The 27352-nt window shown below is 32.6% G+C and overlaps 3 protein-coding genes across 4 annotated transcripts; 2 read left to right on the top strand and 1 right to left on the bottom strand.

Moving 5' to 3' along the window:
- The first annotated feature begins 236 nt into the window (after window positions 1-236).
- Window positions 237-24172, top strand: LOC115879695. Its single transcript, XM_030896646.1, has 15 exons — window positions 237-416; window positions 673-2640; window positions 4795-5566; window positions 5621-5993; window positions 6389-6569; window positions 7115-7314; window positions 7387-7530; window positions 9605-9881; window positions 10687-10876; window positions 10995-11143; window positions 11613-11863; window positions 14248-14397; window positions 15536-15697; window positions 19977-20167; window positions 23117-24172. The coding sequence occupies exons 2-15, from the start codon at window positions 702-704 to the stop codon at window positions 23250-23252; spliced, it is 5115 nt and encodes a 1704-aa protein (XP_030752506.1). The 5' UTR covers window positions 237-416; window positions 673-701; the 3' UTR covers window positions 23253-24172.
- Window positions 24173-25067: 895 nt separating this feature from the next.
- Window positions 25068-25752, bottom strand: LOC115879737 (splicing factor 3B subunit 6). Its single transcript, XM_030896707.1, has 2 exons — window positions 25534-25752; window positions 25068-25482 (listed from the first exon to the last, which is right to left on the bottom strand). Exons 1-2 carry the CDS (start codon window positions 25561-25563, stop codon window positions 25147-25149), a joined length of 366 nt encoding a protein of 121 aa, XP_030752567.1. The 5' UTR covers window positions 25564-25752; the 3' UTR covers window positions 25068-25146.
- A 325-nt stretch (window positions 25753-26077) lies between these two features.
- On the top strand, window positions 26078-27067 carry LOC115879771 (NADH dehydrogenase [ubiquinone] 1 beta subcomplex subunit 11, mitochondrial). 2 transcript variants are annotated; one of them, XM_030896758.1, is made up of 3 exons: window positions 26078-26211; window positions 26340-26633; window positions 26787-27067. In XM_030896758.1, exons 2-3 carry the CDS (start codon window positions 26381-26383, stop codon window positions 26966-26968), a joined length of 435 nt encoding a protein of 144 aa, XP_030752618.1. In that variant the 5' UTR covers window positions 26078-26211; window positions 26340-26380; the 3' UTR covers window positions 26969-27067. The 2 variants fall into 2 exon arrangements, with proteins under 2 accessions (XP_030752618.1, XP_030752619.1); XM_030896759.1 differs by having other exon boundaries at window positions 26081-26211; window positions 26295-26633.
- The last annotated feature ends 285 nt before the right edge of the window (window positions 27068-27352 follow it).

Here is a 27352-nt window from a genome sequence, read left to right as displayed (position 1 = left end):
TCACAGAGATAAATTAGGCAACCAGATATACACAATAGTTCCCAAACTTTTTAATTATTTTTTAATAAAAAAAAAAATATGGGTTTTTTTAAATTAACAATTTTATATAGAAATGACCGTAGATTTAATAAAAAATGCAAGTGGATTTAAAAATTGTTAGTTTTTATTTAAAATTTGGAAAAATTCTTTTAAATGGTTTAATATTTTTATTACGTTATGTTGGCCAACCTGATGACAGTAATGACATAATTTTGACATAAACCGCAAATGCAAATAAAATGCTCATGGCTTCGCTACAGCGCCATTTTAACATTAACCTTTTTAGACAGGGAGGAGATTAATAATTTTGTTAAAAATATGTGCCGAAGCAGTTCATACGTTTGTCCGTATTAAATAATTAAACATTAGCAATGAGTGTAAGTATATAATTACGTTCTCAAACGTTTGAACGCAAATCATTTGCATAACATTTCATAAGTTATCCTGAAGCTACTTAATAATTTTGCTACATAATCGGAGGCTTATTTTCCTCAATCAAGTGTTTATTTTCAGTTGTAATGATCGTTTTTCTACTGGCCGGGAAATTTTGCCATTTATTATTAGTAAACATCATTTTGACATTGTTTTAGTGTGATTTAAAACCAGTGTATACTAAATATATTTTTTTCGTAGGCAATTTAAAGAACAAAGGATAATTCGGTATGGAAGATGGTTTAGAAAGCCATGTAAATGATATTCAGTTACCTGAAAATGTAAAAAATGGAGAGATAGACTCCAGTATGGCAAATTTCCCTGAAGGGACTGTCACTGAAGCTAAAGATGATAAAAAATCCTCAGGCTCACCCAAAGTTAATGGAGATTATTCCCAAGAATATGAAGAAACAAATAATAGTTTATATCAAGACTCTTACAGTTCTGAAAGTGATGCATTGGTTATAGATGAAAGTGTACCTAAAAAGAAAAAAGGCAAAGGAAAATCTAATAAGAAAAATAAAGAAGTAATCCGTCGCATGAGCGAAAAAGAAAATGAAATTGTTGGTAGCCCTAGTGAGTCTCGTGAAAAAGACAGTAGTGTAGAAGAAAAAATTGTTGAATTAAAAAAAGACTTGTTTAGCAGTGATCAAAGCAGTAACTTGACTGTGCAAAAACCGTGTGACGATTTAAGTGTAGAAAACCAAATTATACCAAGTGATGATAAACAAACTAGTAACATTTTTAATGAAAACAGTGAAATTGTAGATACAGTAGTTAGTAAAACTGGTTCAGATTGTGATCATTCTGTAGTAGATAGTGAAACAAATTGTGCCCAGGATCTTTTAACACATTCAAATCCTTATTTTAATGAATCTTTGTTTGAGTTGTCTCAATTACATCATTCCAATGAGGAAACTACTACAGATAATCCAAGTAATATTTTAAGTAGTAAAGAAATAAATTCCAGTTGTAATAAAGGTTCGAAACGTTTTAAACCCAAGCCTAAACTAAAAGAATATGCTCAGTACTTAGGACTTCAGCCTGCTGTACAATTTAAATGCCCCAAGTGTGGAAAATCAGGTTTCGAATCTTTACACGTATTACAAGATCATTTTTTGCAATGTAATGCAGTACAGAGCTTAGAGAAAGCTATAGAAAATGAGAATATATCTGGATTTAAATTGACTCGAAAAGTATTTTTATGCTCAGCTTGTGGCACTTATTACGAAAACTGGAATTTGTATATGCATATGTTAGAGTATCACAGACGTTACATATGTTTATATTGTTTAGGAATGTTTTCTGTGTTAGAGGATCTATGTCAACACATTCAATCTAGGCATAACCTTGAACCTGGTGTCAAAAATACTTTAGAAGATTTTTATAATACTTACACGGAACCTTGTTACGTAGTATGTTGTGAATGTAATAGACAATTTAACGAAGGTGATAATTTTTTTTACCATAATTGCATACCACAAAAATCAGCTACTAAGAACAAATCAAAACTGATTAAACAAGTAATTGCTCCTGAAAATCATATAACTGGTGATTCTATAATGGTATCGTCAGAAACATTGAATAAAGTTAGTGAAGTTACTAATCATTCAGAAAAGAAGATAGAAGGTAATCTTGAAAATGAACTTATTAATAGTGATACAAAAGAAAATGAAGTCCATCAAGTTGACAGTGATAAACAAAATTTGATTGATAACGAAACTTCAAAACAATCTGTAAGTGATTTTAGTGAAAATGCTGACGAATCTTCATCCAGCATAAAAGATAAATTTCCAACAACAGAAGTTGAAGATACTAATAATAAAAAAGACTTTTCTCACAGTGTTAATAAAGATACTTGTTCGGACAATAGTTTAGAGGGCGAACAGGATTCTTTAGATTCAACAAAAATATCTGAAGGAATTGTAGATAATCACAATAGTACAGAAAACACAATGGATGGTATAGAAGAAAATTTCGATAACCAGGATGTAAAGCAGTCTGAAGAACCAGAAATAGAAACAAGAAAGGTACCAAAGCTCTCTTTAAAATTACCCAAACCAAAGCCCCTTTCTGATCCAGAAGATAGTGATGAAAGTGATAAGCATGAGATGGAAATTGATAACATTGAGAGTGAAAATGAGAATGATCCAGAAAAAAGTGATTCAGGTATTTCATTGCATTTTTTTAATCTTAAAATATTTTAAATATTTTTGTTAAACTCCTTCAACATATAAAGGTGCGTTCACTTCGTCTGCGCCGCGCCGCGCCGCGCAAATCACTTTTTTAAAGGTGCGTTTACACCGGCTGCGCCGCTCCTCACCGCGCCGCACATAGGTCATTTTATGTATTTTAGGAATTAATAAATAAAAAAATTGAATGTCGAAAAAAATATTTTTTTATATTTCATCTTGGAGGTAGGGCCCCATAGATATTATATCTGCGATATTATATTTTAATATTAACAGAAGTGGCCATGGCCAGAATGACAATGTCAAAGTTTGTTTGAATTATTTCGCATAGTAAAATTACTGTCATTAGTTCATAAAGTTTCGAATTTTGTTGTTACGAATAGAAGGTGAGTTTAAAAAGTAGTGTTGTGTTATTGTATACTATAAGGTAAGATTTATTATTAAAAAAAAATAATATCCGTTTAAAAAGCTTGTGACTTGGCGAAAAGATACAATGTTTTAATAATAAGAAAAAAATAGTTTTTTTTCATAACTTTGTATTTAAAAAGGTTTATAATTCAGGATTTATACAGATTTATTTCAAGAACATTTTTTTCGTATTCACAATCTTTTTATCGATTAATCTATCCTAAATTTAACTGCCAAGATGTGCCAAGAGAGTAAATATATATTGTTTTAGGTACCATGTCAATAGAAAAATCTCTCTTGTTTTCTGCTTGGTGTGAAGGCAATTCTTTGAAGGAAAAAAATGCATCTGTTTTGCCATTTGTTCTGAATACGCTAAATTTAGGGCAACATGTTGGCGACGAACATTATAATGAAATAGTGAAAATTATTAAAAAATGTAATTATTATTATTATTACTCTTTGTCTAAATGTGTGGGAGCACGGTCAAATAAGGAACCACTTATCAAAGAAGTACTTAATTTACTTCCAGAGCCTACTTTACAGGCATCAGAGTTTGATAAAAATATTAGTCAGGATGATGATGATCATCAATATTATGTCTCTAAAAGGGTACCTACATAGCGAGGCATCTCGATGCGATGTTCGCCGCGATGCATCCTACGCGCACTTACTCGTTGTTTTAAAACAGTGCTTAAAACGTGCGCGTAGGATGCATCGCGGCGAGTATCGCATCTAAATGCTTCACTATGTTGGTACCCTTAGTAGTGACGAGGATATCGATAGTGATTAAATAAAAATATTATTACATAAATTTCTCTAGTAAAATAGTGTTATTATCATTTTATTTATATTTGTTTAATGTTTTAGGTTGTTTTTTTCATTGTTCAAGCTAATTTTTACTTTCAATTACTAATACAGTACATCTTCTGTAAACCTTCTAGATACTAATAAATTCACTTACAAAAAAGTAACGAACTACAGTTTTTGTTTGAGTTCGATATAATAAAATGAAAAAAAATAATAATATATTTCGTAAGACACCCTGTACAAGCATAAAATGAAAGAAAATATCATTATCCCACGCATTTATTTATTTTCTTACCAAACAAATTATTTTTGTTTTAAAAAATAATTTAAATTTTAAAGGCATTATTTATTACCGCCTAAATTAGCGAAAATGACCTATGTGCGCCGCTCAAATCATTTTCTTAACAAACTTATTACCTGTCAGTCTTAAAACAAATCAACTAAACCAGTTGTGTAGATGAAAAAATGATCGGTTTTAGTTGAACTACCTGGATCATTCAGTTTTGCAGCAAAACTTGTTTTCCCTAAACTGAAAAAATATATAAATAAAAAAAATAATCTGGATATATTACAGCATCATTAATAAATTACTTAAAAATCTAATATTTTTGTTGTTTCATAAAATACAAAGTTGTTTAAAGATATTTAATGGTTATTACCAAAAGATACTATTTTTACAAATGAAATTTAAGCTATAAATACAATTTTGTAGTAAAATTTCATGTTTATTTTGTTTCAATTTCATTAAACAATACTTGACAAAGCAGCCAATGTATAAGATAGTCTTTACCTCACAGGGTGAAATGTTATGTCTAGACAGAACTAAGATCTTTGTTTGTTCTTTTAATAAGATGAAAGACAAGTAAAACTTTAACTAGCAATTTTTTTATATACTAATGTTATATTTACTTTTCAGAATTATTACCAGCAGATAAAGATGAAGCAGTTGCTGAAAAAGATACCTCAACTTCTGAAGTTCAGTATCCTGTAGCAGATTCTGATATACCAATTGTTGAAATTGAATTAGATTTGTCCCTTGACAAAATGGATATCAGAATATTGCTTCAGAAATGTCTTCAAGCAACAGCGGCCACTTGCATTTACTGCAACCACGCTCGTCGAATAGCTGTCAATGGCAAACAGCTTGGCTTGCATGCTATTGCAGAACATCGATATTCTGCTATAAATAAAAGCATAACAGCCGAAGAACTAATACCTGATAGCTTTAATTCAAGAATAAAAGAATGCTTTGAACAGTTGCAAGAAGTTTTCTTCAATTTGGACTCGGGTGCTTCAGATGAGGCAGTGACTTTTTCTCACGTGTTTGAGTGTTTTCAGTGCCACTACAGTACAACTGTTCACAAGGAACTTTACCTACATAATAGAAAATTTCACTCAAAAAACTTATTACTGTGTATAATGTGTAAATCTAATTTCTATAGTTATAGCGAACTTATATGTCACTTATGTCCCGGTGTGTATATATTGGACTATAATTTACAATTCAGATGTTGCATGTGCGTAAGTGACGATCTCCCTTCGTCGTTTCGTCTGATGGTTCATTTAAGAAAAAGACACAATGTCTGTGATGTATGTTTAGAAATGTGTCATAGTCAGTATAAATTATCTAACCATGTGTGGAAACATAAGTTGCACCACTTTTGTTATAGATGTGGCATTGCATATAGGTAATAATCGTAAAGTTTACTTCAAGCATATAACTATATCAATTGCTTTTACAGAAATAAGCCTGATATTACAAGACATCTTTTCTGGAAACATGGCACTGAAAGTGTTCTTTGCAAGAAATGTCTGCAGAAGAAATGGCCCCACGTTTACCACTTTTGTGTTCCCCCGGCAGCTTTTACCTGTGAAGAGTGCAATTTAGTTTTTAGTAGAGCAGTATCACTCAAGGTCCATAAGAGGATACATACTGAAGAAAAGAAACATGCTTGTACATGGGAAGACTGTACTGAAGCTTTTATTTCTAAGAAACTAATGGAAAAACATTTGAAAAGGCATACAGAACCTCCAGAAGAAGAGAAAGTTGAAGAAGAGATTAAAGAAGAACCGAACGATGTTGAAAATGAGACAGAACAAGTTAAAGAAGAGGTTGTAAGTATTCTATGAACTATTTTCTGATACAAATTATTATTTTAAATGTTAAAATTATGCCCACTCCACTCACAGTCATCTTGTTGCAATGTTGCTATTGACATTATCATTAGATTTTTTTTATTATTTTTTATAATATTGAGGGAAAAAATACGAGACTCTGAGACACAAACTGCTTCAAAAATTATAAAATCTCATATTTATTTTTTTAATAATTGTACCATATGATCGCAAAAATGGCGTCATAGATGTCTTGAAAATGAAGATCTGTCATTTTATGTGTAGAATTTTAGGTATAATTTTAAAATGTCATTGATCATCAATTTCAGTTCAACTTGACGCCGATTTTTTTCAGGCATACAATATTTTATAATAGTGTCTTTTCTATTTTTTAGGACAAAGATTCAGAAGATTCCGCCAAATCTGTAAAACCGAAAGTTGATGTTTACGATCTTCCTGAACTAAATCTATCAGAAAGTGACAGTAGTGATTCGGAGCCTGAACCTGAAAAGCCCGAAGAAACTACGACAGTTAAAGATCCGATTGCTGAATCAAAGATTGATAATATAATTGAGGGTAATTTATTATTAATTAATATAATTATACCACACACAGATACAATTGAAAAAAATGTGTCAAAGACGGCTGCGGACTTATTTTTTAATAGTGCTTACTGTTATTTTTCCTTAAGAAGGTTGTAATTTATCTTTATATTGAGTAAAAATTATTTTTAAATGGTGTAGTGCAGGGGCGGATGCAGGAATTTATTTTAGGGGGGGGGGCAAATAAGTAATGTAGAATATTCTTTTTAATGCGCCATTTTTAATCCAAAAGCCTAATATTTAACCCAATTTATAGACTTAGGGGGGACCTTGGCCCCGTGTGTCCCCTCTATCCGCTACTGGTGTAGTGTAATATTTGAGAAAAAATAATTTTTGGAATTTTTTTAATTTTTCTATCCTTTTTTAATTTTTCTATAATTAGTGTTAATTTTTGACAAATTTTATGTCAATTTTTAGTAAATATGACGTCTAGAGATTAACCTCGACCCCAGCCCTCTTTGACACCGTTTTTTTTTAACCTACGGTATGTTTGTATATATGTATTAATTACTTTTTTAGATCAAAATGTATTAAAAGAAGATTCAATACAAAAATCTCCAACAAATGTGACCGAGTCACAAGTACAGGAAAAATTTGAAGATCTACAACAACAAGCAGTTGTGGACGATGCTTCTTCAAGTGTGATGCAAAATATTTGGGATAATTTCAAGAATTATCAGGCCAGTAAAGAGAAATTAGATCATATGCTTATTGGAGAAGTAAGTAAACTTGTTTTACATTTGTTATAATTATTACATTTGTTATAATTATTTATTTTATTTAAATTTTAGTTTGACACAAAACCTGATGAACCCTATGTGCCCGACATTCCTATACCTATGGTCGAGGAAGAATTGACGTGGCAAGTGGCGCTTAGGGATCATGACTATTGCGCGGAACAGGGTAAAGATACTGATACTATTATTGAGGTTAAGGTGAGTTCTTTGGTCTGTGAGATTTTGTTCTGTCCATTAAAGTGTCCGATGAATGGTCTATCTAGCGAGAGAATATATTTTTTTGGCGGAAAAAAAATATTTATCTTGAATTAACCTGACAAACAGTAACTCTTACTGTCAGTTATTCTTTTGGTAGACAGACTGTAGGATAGTACAATATCATCGAGAAAAAAACGGCGTCAGCAATGCCTATGAAATGAAGATCGCTGTCATTTTATATGTAAAATTATATGGGTAATATTCATTTTTAAGCCAACTGGACGCCGTTTTTTCTTTTTCGATCATACAGTATATAGGATGACTCAGTATTCTGAGCAACGATATTGTTAAGGTGCGTTCACACCAGCTGCGCCGCGCAAAACATTTTTTTTAACATATACTTTTGAAGTGTATTTTTTTAGCGCGCACAAAAGTACATATATGTTAAAAAAATGATCTGCGCGGAGCGGCGCGGCCGCTGTGAACGCACCTTTAGATTTTCTCTTAGTGTTTTTAAGTTCAATTTTCTTTATATGATATGTGACCAATGGTAGCGCTCGTTTTACTTTTTTTACATATACAGAGTGTCAAGAAAATTTGCAATAAATGGGACTTTTTTATTATTAGGTTTTAGGTTACTGCAAATTCGTTAGAATTGGGTATAAAACATTCCGTTTAAAAACTAGAATTTTATCATTAGTACCTTTGAATAAGAAGACTAAGGAAGGAGCATATCAAAAATCTTAGGTACACTGCGATGGGCCTCAAATATGGCCGACTTAAATTCCGGTTTATCAGTGTCGTTCTAATTTTATTTAAAAAATGTAAAACTATAATGTAGGGTAGACGTGGGGTAGACTCAATAATTTGTTGTTTTATTTTACGTTATGAATAAATGTTGGTAGTTATTAAAATTGTTATAAAAATATATAATTCTAATAAAAATAGATAAGTTATAATAAGTATTTATTAACACAAACATCCGATACGCTACTGAAGCAGGTAAGTCAAATTAACGTATCTAAATTCTTTGACATCTAATCTTTGACAAGTAATAAATAAAAGCTAAAATGCAAGAAAAGTATATAATTTAGTTAATTTAAGTGAATTTCATAAATGATCGGTTTACTACACGTATGTATATTATATAGTCACTTACTAGCGAAAAGTTGCTCAATTGTTGCCGAGATCTACCGCACGCTACACAACCAACTATTTTAGAGTCTTTTTCGATAAATCGCGATAGTGTCACTGTTAATTTAAGTTCTGCCACAATTTCCATCTAGATTTACTACCTTTATACAACTATCAGTAGTAGAATAAATAATAAATAACATAAAATAAGCTCCGTAAAGACTGACAAATCCACAAAATTTCAAATCAAATTCAAATGTGTCAAATGAATCGTCAAACAGAACTGTCAAGGATCCCCACCCTAGAGTGCTTTTTCCGCCCACCATACATGAATACATGGATCATTATGCTCCTTCCTTAGTCTTCTTATTCAAAGGTTAGTACCATATGATGGATAAAAGGCGGCGTTGAAAACAGCTGAGAATAGTAATCAATGTTTATTTTAGCGCGGTCAATCTCTAGATGTCATTGATTAAAAATTGTCATGAAATTTGTCAAAAATTAACAGTAATTATAGAAAGATTAAAAAAGGATACAACGTTTCAAGACATACAAATCTATTTCCAAAAAAAAATCTCGAATTTTAAACTACAACATTTAAAACTCATTTTTCTTCAATATAAAAATAAAATACAGCCGTCTTAAAAAATAAAGAAGAGTAAAGGGTCAAGTAAATTACGTCTCCGGCTTGACCTCATCAAAATTATCATCGATTGTCATTCCCTAGCCGTCTTTGACACCGTTTTTTTTCGATCGTATGGTATTTGAATACACTGTGAAAATATTATTAAAATATGCGGAGTGAAAATCTCACACTGAAAAGCAGATATTGAGCTTTTTCTGAGCCATGGGTCACTCTGTATACTTTTATTATATTTAAATTTTAAATTAATTGTTTCTATAATTTTATAATATATTAATCGTTTATAATTGTTGCTAGCCGGCTTTGGAATCTGCGGAACGTGTAGACCACGACTATTGCTTCCAGTCGGAATCGGACAAGACGGAACAGCCTAAAGGGACCGAAGCTGTCAAAGACATTCCTCAAATAGTGGAGCAAAAAAGTCCGGCGCAAAAACGAAGTTCTTCCAGTTCGTCGAGCAGCGATAGCGATTCTAGTTGCGCCTGCGGTTCAAGTTGCTCTTGCTCAGATAGCAGTTCGGATAGTTCTAGCTCAAGCTCAGATAGTTCAAATTCTGACAGTTCTGCTGAAGGAGGTAATATATTAATGTTTCATTTTGATTTTTTTCCAATAACAAGGAGCCGTTCTCTGCCGGAAACAATGCGACCTGTAAGGCCTATTGTGCTTGCCCCCTTTCTATATCTGCACCTATTCTCCTATCTCTGCGCCCTGCACTAACTTATGCAGGTCCTTGATAGGATGGGAGCATAGTTCCTCTGGCTCTAGCCTAGCTTTCCCAAATAAAAATGTCACTTGCGATCCAGAGCATCGCAGTGAGTGACATGTGCTCCGCTGTTTCAGGATCTTTATCGCAGAGTCTGCAACAAAGACTTCCTTGATACAGATTGGTTGGTTTGGTTATAATAATTCCTTTATGTCAATCCCCCCTACATACTTAACTGCTTGTACAAGGTGGACTAATATCACAGTCACCTAGATTTTATCAAATAATAACGATCTACTGTCACTAAATCATAAAAATTAAAATATCTTGGAAAATCTTTGTCTGAGGGGTAGGAGGCAACCTTAATATTATTTTGAAGAGACATAAATTCTCCATTAAATATTGTAATGATATACTGGGTATCAGTGGCCGATACAGAGGGGGGGCCTATGGGGCCCGGCCCCCCCATAAAATCTGTAAATTGTGTAAAATATTAGGCTTTTGGGATAAAAATGGCGTCCTAAAAAGCATATTCTACATTACTTTTTATTTTGGGCCCCCCCCTATAAAATAAATTCCTGTATCCGCCCCTGCTAGGTATTCCATTTGAAATAAAAGAGTAACTTGCTTTTAAAAGTGACATTTTTACAATATTAATTGTTAATTATTCTATAAGGAACGAAAAAGCAGCAACGACGTTTGAAAAAGAAAGAGAGGAAAAACGCAAAGAAGGAAGCTCCAAAAGAATTAGAGGCTAAAGTTGACACTGTAGCTGTTGATCAACCTGTTGTGGCTGTAGAAACACCAATTAACGAATCGGATCTAGAAACGACTGAAAGTGAAACTGATGAAGAATTTTATGACAGGTAGTGTTTCTTTTGCTTTTAATATCCAGATTTTTTCAAAATGATATTGTCAGAGAATCATGTATATGTGCATGTTTAAAAATATGTATGTAGTTTGTTTAAAAAAAATACTCTTTAGGGAACCACAAATGTTTGCCAAGAAAATATTGGAAGAAAAGCGGGCTCAACTTTTAGCCGAAATGGGACCAAATATGGTACCAAATGGTTCATTTATTGAAAGTACCAGTAGACCACCAACGCCGCCTGCTGGTACAATTGAAGAGGAAGGTAAGCCATTTATTTTTTTAATACAAGGATTGTATTTTAAAAAAAGCTAAAAAACTGACTTCAATGAATTGACAATTTGCTATAATTTTTCGATTCAGAATTTGTACCAATTACTAATAATAAAATCCGGTATTAACACAGTATTGCCAACTATTTCAGTCATTGTTGATAGCTCCATATTTGACTCGTTTTTTAGTCTTTGTATTTAATCATTTAATGATTAATAACTATTGTCAGTTACCTCACTCATGTTTATTTATAAGTAATTTTAATTAACACTATTTTATAAAACACTAATTCACTACAATACTCCAAAACACTTTTACTTTTGTCCTGGACGTGCGTTTCGGTAATAGCATCACCAGCAGATGATTAAAACTAAAAAAAAATACTGTTTTGTAAGATTAATTATATTCAAAATTTGGATAATACAAATAGTCAATAATAATTAACTAATAATTTATTTTAGAACAACAACCCAAGAAGAAAAAGAAAACAAAAAAGCGGAAAAAGAAGAAGAGCGAAAAAAGAGTACCCCTAGAACAAAGAACATATTCTTCTACATTAATAGTGGACTCCAATCCCCCACAGATATCAACTCCCTCATATTATCAGCAGTTCCATCAAGTCGAGAGACAATCTCCAACAGTTGCTCCCATAACTCTATCTCTTTCCAGAAATTCGCCTGTTCCACAAACCCCGCCGATAAATACCTCTATTGTGAGTAAAATACACTTTTATTTACAAAAGATGACGATTGGATCACATAGGATATTCTAACAAACTAAGGAATGAACATATATTGGTGGTAAATTCATCAGTAATTCTCCCCATTTTGAATGAATCCAGACAAAAAATATCTACAGTATATTCCGAATAAAACTATTCTGACCAATGACTAAAGAATACAAGGATATGTAACGCCCATATACGGGCTGCAGCAGAATTTGTGACCTTAGACGCCATTCTCTTGGAAGTAATGAATGAGTCATCAGCTGGTCATCAGCGACAATTTTAGTGATTTTTAATAGTTGGTTGTGTGTAGTGAACTTTGTATAAACCTTATTACAATGGTAATTTGTTCAGCTTTCAAGTGGAAAAGGCGCAATGATAAGAAAGAACTAGGAGTTTGATATACGTCGATACGTGTTTTGTACCTTCTGTTTACATTTTAATACATTTTCTTCGTAATTAAATAGTATGATACCACTGGATACACCATAGGTGTAGTGAAAATATTTATCAAAAATATAAATATCGCTTCAAGCGGCTAAATATGTGCCACGGCACTGTTTGGAAGAATGGTAATATTTTGGTCTGGGGTTTTATTTGTCCTTGTATTCTTTAGTCATTGATTCTGACGCAATTGTCATCTTTCGTGGATAAGACTCAAGGATACTATAGAGATAAGGATAGTTCGATTCCTATTTTCCTGCACTGTCAGTTTTTTTACGCCATCTACTGACCGAGTTGAAGTTGGCGCTAAAGATTTTAGACAGTGACAGTTATTTTTGCATTTGACGGACGAGCGCACAGTGCGTTGGAAGATAAATTTAGCGGGACAAAAGCGTTTGGTTAGAAATAAACCAAAAAATGTGTACTGATAAGAATAAATAGTAGACATTCCAATTGATACAAAAATGCATGAATATTCTTTGTATTTCCATACATTTTTATCAACTAAACTTGGTCGTTTTCTGCTCAGCAAGGCAGAGATCATACGAAAACAAAATATTTACAAGTGCTTATACATTTTATTAGAAAGCCAAATTATGTTGAAGATTGCAAAAGGTATGTACTTTTCTACTGTATGTATATTATTTGTTAAAATCCTTCATGCCTTTGTTCTGCAGATATCAAACTTTCACTTTTTTTTCAAATATCGATATATTGAATGATGTAGATCTTTGAGTTACTAATAGATATAATAAACTATGAGTTACTAATAGTTACCAACACAGGTAGTCACAATCACAGGGAGTTCAAGCTTAACAGGTGAATGCCCAAAAAGATTCATTTCAATCGGATAGTATAAAAACAAAACAACTCCATCAAAAGGCATTGAGTTTAAAAAATTGTCTTCGATACTTACTATATATGAATTTACAATTACCGAGTGTTAAAATTAAAATATCTACCTATCTTATTTATTATTTTCAAAATAAAATATATTTTTTTAAAATAAATTATAGAAGGTGTCACAAGATTACAAATTAATTAAAAAAAAACTGCTAAAGAGTTTTTTGATATCATATTTTTATGTATTTGGCAATAGTTTACAATACGGTTTTTGTGTGTCATGTACGAATATCATAGTTTAGAATCCTTGTATTTATTTATTAATAAATTAAGTTGTTAATAAATAAATAAATTTAACCATATAGTTGCTAAAGTAAACGCCACGAATGTTTGGGAGTGATTCATCGGTCGCTACCATGTGAACTAATCTGTTCAAGGTCGCATAAAACTTAATTCCTGCCGTGGTCTTTCAAGTCATATAATAATCAATATATAATCTGTTGTAATTTGTTGTTTTAATTATCAAAGTCTTGTCAAAACATATATTTGGTGATAAATATAAAATGGAATGCCCCATTGGTCGCACTGCAAGCACACCAATGGACTGACGCACAAAAACGAATCAATCAAAGAAACGCGATATAGTATCGTCTTTGTCAATCACGCTAACATTTTAGAATAAGTAGGAGGAGCGCAGGCAGATGATTAGACCGGGCCTTTAAAAACCTACGTCTGCGGTAAAAATTTACGTTTTTAATGTAAAAATGATAGCGGGCGTGTCGATTCTAACTTCATCAAGCGATGAATCATTCCCAAACATTCGTGGCGTTTACTCTATATATTAGACCATTTGCTACGTTCTTAGATTTTAAGTCCCAAACATTGCTCTTGAGATTTTGTCCCGCTAGAATAACCATCCGCCGCACTGTGGAGCGCTGGTCAGCGCGTGACGTAGCATTCCTCGGCGACTACGACAGCGGCGATTTGACGCGATCGAACAGTCCTTTAGAATATATACAGTCCTTGGATAAGACTATAATTAAATTTCTTCTGAATTAAAATATGTAATAATAAAAATATTTTAGGAAATGCCCGTCTTAGCTCGTCAGGATTCCACTGCTTCGGATACGAGCTTGAGAGCATCAAAAAGAAGAAGAGTGCCAAATAAATTCTATGGTTATTCCAGCGACGAGGAGAACGATAAACCTAAAAGGAGTAAGATGGAACTGAACAAGGTAAGTTTATTGTTCTCTGTCGTATCCTACGCGAATGTACAGAGTGTCCCAGAAATAAGTACAAATATTTTAACTCGTAGTATAGGCTTGGTGCATTCTCCGCCGGTGCTGCCCCCCCATCGGAGAATATCGTAAACAAATGCACGGGTTTAAATAGCGAGTATACGAAAAATGTATTATATATTTATTCTAAAAGTGTTAGGAAGTATAATTTGTGAAAATTCTAAAAATATAAATAAAAAAGTAGATATTTTGATATCTTCAGAAGGTCTAACTTGTATTATAATTTATTATTTCAGCTAAAAAAACTTTTTAGGTGAGTTCAACTACGCTATTGAGCATAGTTTTAATCACTGGTTTTCCTAGTGGGGTCATAATTGGGGCTGTTTCGGCTATAACGAAATATTTTAAAGGTACATAATTATAATTTTAGAAGATGTTCATAAAATATTTGATCACTAGTTGATTAAAAAAAGTATACCATTAATATTGCAAATTATATTTTATCCTCTCATAGTATGTCTATTTATTTTTTTGATCGTGTAACGAGCACTTTGTTTACTCACTTGTTTCGTCAAACTTCTTGAATCCATTTTTGCATTTGATGAAATCGGTGTGAGAAACTATGAAGTTATAAAATGATGTTTCGGGAGAGTTGAATATCCGGGATAGTTGAGTTATTGAATGTTATTGCATCCAATAACGCCCTAATTACGCTCTCCTTTACGCATTCATTTTTTCGACAATTTTATTAACATTTGAAATTGTCACATGAAAAAAAAACGACGCGTAGTTCGGATTCTTTTTCACTTATTTTTTACTACCTGAAACAGCGTTACATCACACAAAAAACACTTTGTACCTGAGTGTTTTATAGTCTCAATAACTGCACTAGCAAAAAACTAAAATACCTAAATATTAAGACAAAGCCACGATTTTAATATTAATTTAATGAGATCAACATACGGCGGCGTGAAATACATACTGATAATTTCTGATTTCTGCTGTTGAAGCGCTGCGTTCGAAATTTGTTGAAATCAACTGAAATGCACCAAGCCTATAATAAAGTTAATAAACTTAACAAAAAAAAACATTATACAAAATGAACAATTTTTTAAATATAACAATTTTTTTACAGACTATACCAGCTCCAGCGTCGCCAATGCTAGTGCCACCAATCACGATAAAGACCGGTCCTTCGCCGATGACGCTACCGCCTAAACCGCCGGTGGTGGAGCCCCTCACTCTGCGTCTTCCTCGGCCTACTCATCCACCAAACGATTTCAGAGTTCAACGAAGGGTAAGTAATTTTAATAATAATTCATTCACTTTAAGACAGACTATACCATTAATATTGGTATAGTTTCTCCAGTAAAACATTTTCATCATTTTCAGTAGGTTTGTTCCTCTATTTCTCTCTCATTTTTTAAATCTGTTGAAATTGTACGTTTTCCCTATTTTATTAAAAATTCCTATTTTTGTTTTGTTACTACAAAACTGGAATATTAATGCCCACTTGCACCGTTTGTATAAACTTTGGTTAAATACTAAACAGTTATTAACTATAATACGAGGCATGTTTTTTAAGTAAGTACCGTTTTGGAATTTAAAAAAAACGTGCAAAGATATCGCAATAATTTTATTTTTACATGAAAGCCTGTACCTTAATCTACTTTTCTACATAATTTCCGTGAATATTGAGGCACTTGTCATAACGTGGCACCAGTTTTTCAATACCCTCTTCATAAAATTCTGCCGCCTGACTGGTTAACCACTGTATCACAACTGTTTTGACTTCGTTATCGTCTTGAAGACGCTGACCGCCCAGGTGTTTCTTCAAGTGCAGGAATAAATGGTAGTCACTGGGCGCCAGATCAGGGCTGTATGGAGGATGATCAGAGTTTCCCATTTAAAAGATTTGATGAGATCTTTGGTCCGATTAGCCACATGTGGACGGGCATTATCATGCAGCAAAACAATACCCTTACTCAACTTGCCACGTCTTTTGTTTTGGATTGCACGGCGCAGATTGTTCAATGTCTCACAATAAGATGCTGCCTTGACTGTCTCATTACGAGGCAGAAACTCCACTAGCAATACTCCTTTTCTGTCCCAAAAAACTGCACATGATTCTCCGGGCAGAAATTGTTTGCTTAAACTTCACTGTTTTGGGTGATGATGAATGTCGCCATTCCATGGACTGTTGTTTCGATTCTGGTGTTTCGTAGGCCACCCATGTTTCGTCACCAGTAACAATTTTGTCTAAAAAATCTTCACCTTCATTGTGGTACTGCTCAAGGAAAGTCAATGCACTGCCTAAACGTTGGGTTTTGTGCAAATCCATCAACATTTTCGGAACCCAACGTGAACACAATTTCCGGTAATTCAAGTTCTCGGTCACAATGCGATACAAAACACTACGAGAACATTGAGGAAAGTAGTCGCACAATGATGAAATTGTAAGCGTCTGTTTTCTTTCACCTTTTCGTCCACTTTCTGCACCAAATCTTCATTAACGACCGAAGGACGCCCACTCCGTTCTTCATCATGCACATTTGTGCGGCCATCTTTAAATGCTCTCACCCATTTCCTTACCATTCCATCACTCATAATGTTTTGTCCGTAAACTTCACAGATCTCACGATGAATATCGATCGGTTTTTCGCCTTTAGCGCTAAGAAATCGTATCACAGCCCGTACTTCACAATCGGCGGGGCTCACGATTGTCGGAGGCATCTTAAACACTCAATAAACAACGTATACAATGAAGAATCAGACTATACTGGCGTCTGTGCATAGACAAGAGATGTAGGTAACCAGCGCGCATGCGCGGAACGCCGACCGTAGCGCTGCGGCGGCGGAATCGCAAAACGGTACTTACTTAAAAAACATGCCTCGTAAAATATGTATAGTTAATCACTGTTTAGCCTTTAAACAAAGTTTATACAAACGGTGCAAGTGGGCATAAGGTGCGTTCACACCAGCTGCGCCGCTCTGCGAAAATAATTTTTTTGCGCGGCGCGGCGCAGCCGGTGTGAACGCACCTTTAAAAATATTATAATCGGTACGCGCTCGGTTATGAATTTCGGAACATGTTTTAAACAATATGGACCGATCTGAGTACACGCCATAAAATGCGGATATTAGATAAATAATGATGACCTAACGTTGATCGATCGTCGTATAGACAGAGTAAGTAGATTGCCGAGTAGCTACAGAAACCGTCGGCTCTTTTGATGTGGTGGAACCAAATTTTCTTTCTCTCTCTTTTGACGTGTTTGACAGATAGACTACGTATTTAACTGCTCAACTTATGAAGTGATCCTATAAACATGGTATACACTGCTCATAATTTGAAGTGGAATTAATTATAAAGTTTTATACATATTTTTTCTGTTTTGTTTTATCCTTATTTCTAAATTTGAATGTATAAAATATCTTACAGCTAATAAATAATTAAAAAAACTATTCGTTGCCTGAGGTATACTTGAAATAAAGTACATAGACATATTTGATAAATGGCAACAGTGGCAACTTCGCTTCTTCATATGACAGATAACCTACTTATTTCGCGCAGCCGCAAAGAAAATTGAAAACGGGACTGTCGCTACTCGTCGGTTTACTTACTCTGGTATAGACTGCACTATCTTTTTATAATACCATATACAGGGTGTCCCAAGCTAAGCGTGCCTTAGAAGATTCTGGAGATCTACACTATTTAGACCGAAATTTTTTTGGACCCATTTGGATGTTTTACAACGGTATCTAACAATCAAAAATATTTTGAATATGGCGGCACTTCTGGAAATACCGGAAGTTGGCAACAACTTTCTTATTTTAAATGGGTGCCTCCATTTTTTATATTAGCTGATTCTGCTTTTTATTCTAGCTGATTCTCTGTAAAAAACCTAACCAGACCAAACACTCTATACCTAACATTAACCGTTTTTGAGAAAAAAAAATATTTAAAATTTTTGGAGGAAAAAAATTGCCTGTCAAAAAAATTTGTATAGCCTAAACATCAAATTTAATTATTACTACAGCCACTGGGACATAAAAAGAATCAGATAATTTATTTGCATCTGTTAGAAAACGAAATATTTGAATTTCCTATATTGCCTAATACTGCCTGCCTTAAGAGTTTAAGAAGTGTATTTATAAAAATATATGTCCTATTTTCGCTCCTTAGTGATATCTAATAGTTGATGTTGATATTATTATAATAATAGATATACCGTATGATCGAAAAAAAAACAGCGCAAAGTTGGCTTGGAAATTATGATCGATGACATACTGCTTTTTGAACAAAGTGTCACAATATGACATGGCCAGATCTATTGTTTTACATCACTTGATGTCTAAAGGCGACTTGTTAAAATCAAGAAAAATATACGCTTTGAAACAAAAAAAAATCTTAAATAACTTAAAAACGATTTATTTTAGGCATAGGAACATGTATAGTCAAAAAGGAACGAATTGAACGGCTATTTCACTAGTGAAATAAAAAAGTGGATTTTCATTTGAAAAAAAATATTTATGATAATTTTTTAATCGCTCAATTCCATGACAGCTACGGCCATTATTATATGACGTTGGAACAATTTAATTTTTGACATAGATAGCCGAAAAAAAATCACCTCTTTATGGCACAGTGGCTGTGGAAACCATATACGTATTACTTTTTACAAATATACTCAGGGTTCCCTATTTAACTCCGTGTGCAATTTCTGTGCCGTAAGAAAAAGACAACATAACCCAGCTCCATATTAAAACTGCATGTCTATTTCACCCGCATATGGATTGAACTGCGATTGCGCCAAACTCCGATTGATTGTTGTTTTAGTTCTGTTTGGATTACTTTTTATTTGTGCGCGTAAAAGAGTGATTTTGTTTAGTTTATTGTTTCCAACTATTTTTTGATATTTTTCCAACTCCATGATAATGTGTTATAAATAATAAAAATATAAATAAAATTGAAGGTTAGGGAAATGTCAGTCAACCACTTCCCTTTAAAAACATCGACCAATGAAAACTTCTTCAGGTGAGGCATGCTCAGTTAAATGAATATCCGGGTGAAATAGACTTATGCAGAATTCCATATTGTTCTCTCACTGTTTGGGCTTCACTTTTTGGAGATTAGGCTGAGTATATTTGTAAAAAGTAATACGTATATGGTGGAAACCACTAAATATGACGTTTAGGCTATACACATATTTATGACAGGCAGTTTTTTTCGGTCAAAAATTTTAAATATTTTTTTCTAAAAACGGTTTATGTTAGATACAGAGTATTTAATATCAAAATTCATAAAATTTTACAGAGAATTTAAGTATGTAATAAAAAGCATTTAAAATATGAAAGTATGTATATACGAGATGAAGTGCCGCCATAGAGAAAATATTTTTAATCGATATATCTCGTGAAATAATGATGTGCAAAAAATTTCCGATCTGGATATTGTAGTTCTCTACAATTTTCTAATGCACGCTCAGCCTGGGACACCCTGTATAGCACCTGTATGAATATTGATTTATTTTTGAAGTATTTATATAATATATGCTTTCTTATTGTTTTTTCAGCCATCAATTCCACCAATTCGCTTGTTTAAGCCAAAGATACCCATAGCTTCAAGAGATGAAAGCGCTACGGATTCTAATGATTCCGATATGGATGAGCCAGCTGAAGCAGCCAATGGACCTCCCAAGCCACAGCAGCCACAGCTGTATTGTTATTGTAGATGTCCTTATGACGAAGTCTCAGAAATGATTGGGTAACTATCTATACTAATATACAGGCCCGGCAATGGATCTCTAGGCATAGGAATTACATGCATTGGAATGAAACGCCTATAAAAAGTCTATGCTTAAACAGAGATGGACAACAACTTCCCCGTTTCCACTTCCACTACGACTGTCTACTTAGACAAACTCCAATAAGATAACAAATTTTGGAAATTCCACCACCTCCCATCCACTCATGATACCCATCTCCCTGCCCTTTATTTATCGCCATTATTTTATTTCCCTTCCCGCGCCTCCGCACCTCGCTATTCCGACTACCGTCAGTTCATCACAGAGTTGCCAGGTCTACCGGTTTCGTCTGTAAGCTACCGATCTACCGATTTAAAGAAAAATCTAACGATATATTCAACTGCGTCTTTAGTTTTTACAATAGAAGCACTTTTAAAAAGCTGACTTATTTGACTAAAAATTAAGCGACTGCCGCGTTGGAATCTGTATAATCTGACTTTATTATTGATTCATTAAATTTTATTTAGTAATAACACACATACAGGTCATCGTTCTGTCTAGTTGCAGAGTTATAGAGATATTCCTAAATATCCTTCTTATTAGGCGCGGTATTGGCGACATGCCCGAAGAAGTTGATATCTTTTGAAAAGATTTTCATTCATCTTCTAAAGTTGAACCCATATTTTCCCCCAAAAAATGTAAACAAAAAACAAAATTTAAGTTAAGAAACAACCTAAATTCGGACAAATATTTTAGTGATTTTCCCGTCAAAAAAATATATTAATATGAAAAAAGAGTTGAGAGTTGCTACAGCTTTCCCATTGAAATGAAATTAATTTTAGATATCACTGATCAAAATTTGTACAAAGGTAAAAAGTGACTGCTACACTAATTTGTGACTGCTATCCCTACTTGTTATAGTTTTATATGTTTTTATTAATATATTAATATTATTTAATTCAATATTTTTTTTAATATCAAATAATATACCTAGCTATTTCTAATTCTTGTTATATTTATTATATTTGTATTTTATTTGAGTGATCTATTATTACGACACATAGGAATGCTAATTTTGGACTTAAATATTATATTTTATTTCGTTTCTGTACTTTTAATTTTTGTTGAAGATCTACCGAGAATTTTGTTCTCGTATGGAATTATAATCTAACCAACCCGGCAACCCTGTTCGGCTACTCCTTATAAAGTTTTTTTCGGCCTAATTCCTTTGTCACAGCCGCGGCTTTGTCAAGCGCCGCCGCCGACCGACTGTGTCGGGGCGACTGCTAGGAAGATCGTACAGTATTGCCATTTCATAGAATTGCACTTGCTATTTTAGAAATGATTTCAAAGTTTTGCATGTTACTTTTCGTTTTAGAAAGAAGTTATGTGCCTAGAGAAAACATTCTTAAAATTGTTTCGTACTTTATTTAATATTTCATTAAGTAGGCAAGATAATGGGATTAGAAGATTTAGGATTTTGACAAGCCAACATAATTTCGATTTAATTGAATGGCAACACTGTCCGTCCTGTTTCTATTTTTTCGATTCTGTTCTATTAGTAGGCGGTAGCCCCCACACAAGCGTCTTAAAGACCCGCCCGGCCCCCTCTCGCAGGGGCTCTCTCGTCGTATCACTTCTATGATCACTTCCCCTATACGATGGTAGGGAAAAGACACTTTATCCGTCTCTGTTGCACTGCAGTGTATTTTGCAGCCTTACCATCTTTTTTTATCGCATTGAAAACCTCCTATTGCTAATATTCCTTTGCCAGCAGTGTATAAAATCGTTAAGTGACTCACTGATTAATCACTATCCTGCTCAAACCACTCAACGTAAGAAGCTCAATTTTGGCATACAGGTTGATTCTAGGGTGTAGAGGTTCGATAAGAAGGGATTTTTCGAAAGTCCAGTTCCAAGGGGGTGAAACCACCCCTCAAATATTACAATATTTTTTATTTAAAAAACGGTCAAGTTTCATTATGCTTATAGTTTCATTAAGATTACATATTTTAGGATTTTTTAAAAAGGTATACAGGGTGTTTCGAAAAATGTGGCCATTGATTAATCACGATCCTGCTTAAAGCGCTTGACGTAAAAAGCTGCTTTTTGGAAAACAGATTGACTTTTGGGTGTAGAAGGTCGATAAGAAGGGATTTTTCGAAACTCGAATTCTAAAGGGTTGAAACCACCCCTCAAATATTAGAATATTTTTTATTTGAAAACCGGTGAGTTTTTCGGAAAAACTCTTAAACACGTATATTTTATTTTGTTGTTTTACATATCTTAAGATTTTTTAAAAATTTATACAGGGTGTTTCACAAAATATGACCATTGAGTAATCACGATTCTGCTTAAACTGCTTGACGTTTAAAGCTGATTTTTGGTAAACGGATTGACTGTGGGGTGTAGGGGTTCGATAAGGAGGGGTTTCTCGAATCTCAAATTCCAAGAGGGTGAAAACGCCCGGCCCCTCAAATATTACAATATTTGTTATTTAAAAAACGGTTAGTCTTTCGGGTAAACGCTTGGACACGCATAATTTATTTTGTTTTTTTACATATTTTGAAATTTTTTAAAAAATCATACAGGTTGTTCCAAAAAGTTGGGTAATTAATTAACCACGATTCTGCTTTAACTGCTTGACGTAAAAAGCTTATTTTTGGCAAACGGATTTTTCGAAAGTCAAATTTCAACGAGATGAAACTGCCCCTCAAATATTACCAAGTTATATAATAATATCGCCATATTATTTTTTCTCATGCTGACATAAATGTGAAATTTTTTTATCCAGTTTGTATATGTTAATGGAAATTCTTGTTTTGCTTTATCATCACCATTACAAATGATTAATTTGACGTGAACGAAGTCGCGGGTACACGCATTAATTATTAGTATTTTATATATTGTTTATACTTTTTATTTAACTGCTTATTGCAAACCTACTAATGTATGTTAAATTGTTACAGATGCGATTCAAATGATTGTGAAATAGAATGGTTCCATTTTGAATGTGTTGGAATTATGGTACCACCTAAAGGACAGTGGTTCTGCCCCGATTGTAGAAAGAAGAAACAGCAGCAAAGAAGAGACATACTGACTTAAATTTTCAGGAATGCATCAGTTTCGCGTGAAATTTTTGTTTAAATAGTATTTTAATGTTGATTGTAATTCTCCATTGTAGAGATACTTATTCACCTTAGAAGTCTTTCATTAGTTTTATTTTTACATGTATAGCAGTTAACTTGTAAATGTATATGGGAAAAAATGTTGAAATTTAATTTAAGAAAACGTATATGAAAAGAAATGTCTTACATGCATGCTTTAATTTTTTTGTTCTAAAAATCTGGAAGATTTAAATTCAATAGATTGAGAAAGGTGGTACTTACGAGGTTTAAAAAACATTAATTTATTTTTAAAATTGAGTTAAATTTAGACCTTTTTGTTTTGAGGTTATTTGTAAAGTCTGTCCAGCGAGAGAAGGCATTTTCAACAGACGGCATTGTGTCAACTGTCATTGTCATATTTTCTCTTGTTGGACAAAATGTATTTTTAATTAGTATGGCTCATTTTAACGGGGCTATTACATAACAATTGTAAAGGTATCTTCTGTTTAAAATTTAATTTTTTGGATGCTGTGAAAATTATAATTAGTATTTATTTTGACGGATTTGCTAAAAAACAAATATTAAAATTTTCGCAGTTAAAACAGCTTTATATTGTTTCTTGTACATAATATAACTGTAAATATTCTTTATATTCTATATTCTTTACTGTAAGGAATGCATACATACTGAACTGTACCAGTTTTAGTTTTTTTTTTCTCTATGATAGATCTTAATGTATATTATTTTTATTAATACTTTGCCAAATTAGTGTAAAAAACTTGTAAATAATTTTGTCAGTTATTGTGTATTGACAGTGTGTTTCCTGGTTTGAATGTGGTTTTTAGTAATAGATCTGGAATGCATATTCAGGATACTTACGTTTCTGATACCCATTATTAAATGTGACAAACTAAATACCTATAGATGTTTTATTTAAACCTTAAATGCTAGCATATATAGTCTGTCCAATGGGAGGATCCTTGATAGTGACAGTTGTGTTTGTCATAATTAACAAGGAAATTGTATTTTATATATCTTTTTTTTATGATGTCTGTCTAAATCTTCCTTGAGCCATTGGACAGACTATAAATATGTATGATAGGTCATAATTTTTTATATTATAGGGTCAAGAACCTTAGATTCAAAAAACATTGTAAAATGAACATAGAATAGCATGGAGCTATAAGCTACGTACTCTGCTATAAGCCCTATGTTCACAATTAAAATAGAAGCACAGAATATACCATTGTATAAAGGAGCCCTATTTTTAACGAAAATATAATTTTGCGGTTACTAGTGCACATATTTCTAGTTTTTGTGCAGAGGTTGATAGTTTTTTTTTATATTTTTGTTCCTTAAATTACGGGTATTGTATACAAAAAATGCACTTTTTTATGAAATCAACAAAAATTGAATATGAGCTTGAAAGGAAATGTGAACTGAGAAAGGTTGGCCCTTGGGCCGATTCAAAGTTATGGAATAGTTTAATAGGTAGCATTAATGTTTAGATGGGTTGCAATCATAACATAACACAGAACAGTTTATAACACAAAAACATGTTAAACCTTCTTTATCCCAAACATTAATTAAATATATTATTTTATTTTATTTATTTAACATTGTCATCAAAATCTGATGACAAAACCAGAAACAGTTTTTGACAAAACCAAAACAACCCAAACCACTTCCATATCTCTGACAAAAGTATAATTAGAACTTAGAACCAGTCATAACAGGAGCTGGATCATTCCACATTGTAAACACCAGTGTTCTAAACAGAATGGGAAATATGAGATACAGTGAATAACTACCATTAATACAGCTTTTTGTTTATTTATCAAATATCTTATGGCCTTATATATAAATATACTTCTTAAAAATTATTCAGAATTTTATGTATTAATTCCATATTTAGATTTCATTTTATCAATTTCCTCTTGTTTCTTGTCAATATCTGTCTTTTTAAATGCTTTATTGGCTTGATAATACAATACCACCAAATATCTGTTACATACATTAAATCCTGATAGATGATCGCAGGCATTCTTTGCGTCAAAAATATCCTCGTAAACAACAAAAGCTGTGCCTCTTGTTTCCGGAGTATTCCCTAGTCTTATCTGTCGAATAGCTCCATATTTTCCAAAAATATCGTACATTTCTTCGCCAGTTATTTTATAAGGCAAATTTCGAATATATAAAATTCTGTTTATTTCTGGTGGCAAACGGACCTACAACAAACAATTATGAAGTTGGAAATATCGTTAAATCTAAAAACTTACATTTGCTTTTCTTTGCATAACCAAAGCCATCTTCAAATGTTTTAAAGTCTACAATAAAGAGATACTTCAATATAACCAACTATCCCTGAACTATCTGGAACTATTCTAGCTTAAATAAGTGAAAATCAGTTAAAACAAACGTTTTTCGATCTTCCAAGTGTTTTCAATGTTGTTCCCTGCAGTTTCCTGTCAGTAGTGTCAGACTGTCAGTCACGTGTCAGTGTCAACCTGTCAGTTGTTAATGTCCCATAGATAAAAACATTAAGGGAAATGATTCCGTTGGATTTTCGTGGGATTATCTAATCTTTCTGTATTAAAACTGTATCTCCCTAAAGTATACCCTCCCTAACTTTTTTTTTACCTCTAAAAAGTTTAAACCCGCAGAACAAGAAAAGTTGTAAAATTTTATAATAAAGCATAAATCATATATTATTTTATATATGTAAATAAATTATATACTTTTATATATGTATATAAATCATATACTTTTGTAATTTAATGATGATGATATGATGATGACAGGATATTTATGATATATGATCTAGGGCTGGAATCTGGAATATGCAATGGGAATATGAAGCATTAAGCATAGTTGTTACGTTAAGTATGCTTTTTACAACCAGTTAACAACATAGGTCAACATATTTTACCAAAGTGCCACTTCCTCCTGTCCTGAAGGTATTTGGAGTGATTTTGAAGATATATTATTAATATCTATAACTACTATAATAACTCACTAAAATAGCGAATTTTTGTTTTAGAAAAGTGACATAACAGTCCTCTAACCTTACTTTAATATATTTTAGATTGGTATTTTAACTTATAAATAAAAAAGAATTATTAAGAAATGGCTGGTTTGGTAAACGCCCGTCGATTATTTATATCAAAATTAAGGCTTCAGTTACAAAGAAGATTAGTATCTACGTCGAAAAAAAATGATACAGTGGTAGCTGAAGTAGCTAATAGTACTACCACCAAAGCTGAATCTGAAACCAAAAATTGGGTATCTTATGGATTCGATTATTATAACAAATCGGAGGATAGGAATATGTTACACTCCCATTTCTTTGTAACAGTTACTTTGTGTTTTGTAGTTGGAGGTATGTGACATTTATTTTTATTAATGTTGACCACTGCTCGGTTTTGTAATTTGAATATTTTTTTTTTTGCTTTTGAGTAAATAGAGTATTTAAATTATGCAGAAGAGGTTTCTCATTAATGTAGGTCCTTTACGAACAGTTTCAATTTTGCAGGATTCTTTTATACCTATGCTCCTGATTTAAATTTGAGAGATTGGGCCATTAGAGAAGCATTTTTGGAACTAAAAAGAAGGGAGGCTGCTGGTTTGCCTTTGGTGGATCCAAACCTTATTCCACCTGAAAAGATTACTCTACCCACTGATGAAGAATTAGGAGACACTGAAATTATTATTTAATTACTGAAATATTATTAATTCTAATATAAAAATGTAATCGATGTGGCAGTTTAATTTTAGGTTTGTTCAGTTTGTAAATAAAAATACACTTCGATTAAATTCCTGTTTAAGCCATTTTTAAAAATATGGCGCGTATTTAACTCGAGAAATATTGCCTCTAAAAATTTAATAAAAATCTGTATATATTATTAGTATCAAATTATAAAAAACAAATTATTTTAAAAGATCTTTTATGATTATAGTTCCAATCAAATTCAAGGAAAGTGACATATAAAACAAAAAGTACAGTTGCTAATCAAGCTTAGATTGTGTTGAATAAAATAGCTTATCTTCAACAATTTATGTACTTCTAAGATGAGTATACATACAACCGATTGAAGACAT

This window comes from Sitophilus oryzae, unplaced genomic scaffold, assembly GCF_002938485.1.
Source record: "Sitophilus oryzae breed Bouriz unplaced genomic scaffold, Soryzae_2.0 scaffold_1586_pilon_pilon, whole genome shotgun sequence".
NCBI classification, from domain to species: domain Eukaryota; kingdom Metazoa; phylum Arthropoda; class Insecta; order Coleoptera; family Curculionidae; genus Sitophilus; species Sitophilus oryzae.
This window is presented reverse-complemented; position numbering and strand designations above follow the sequence as displayed.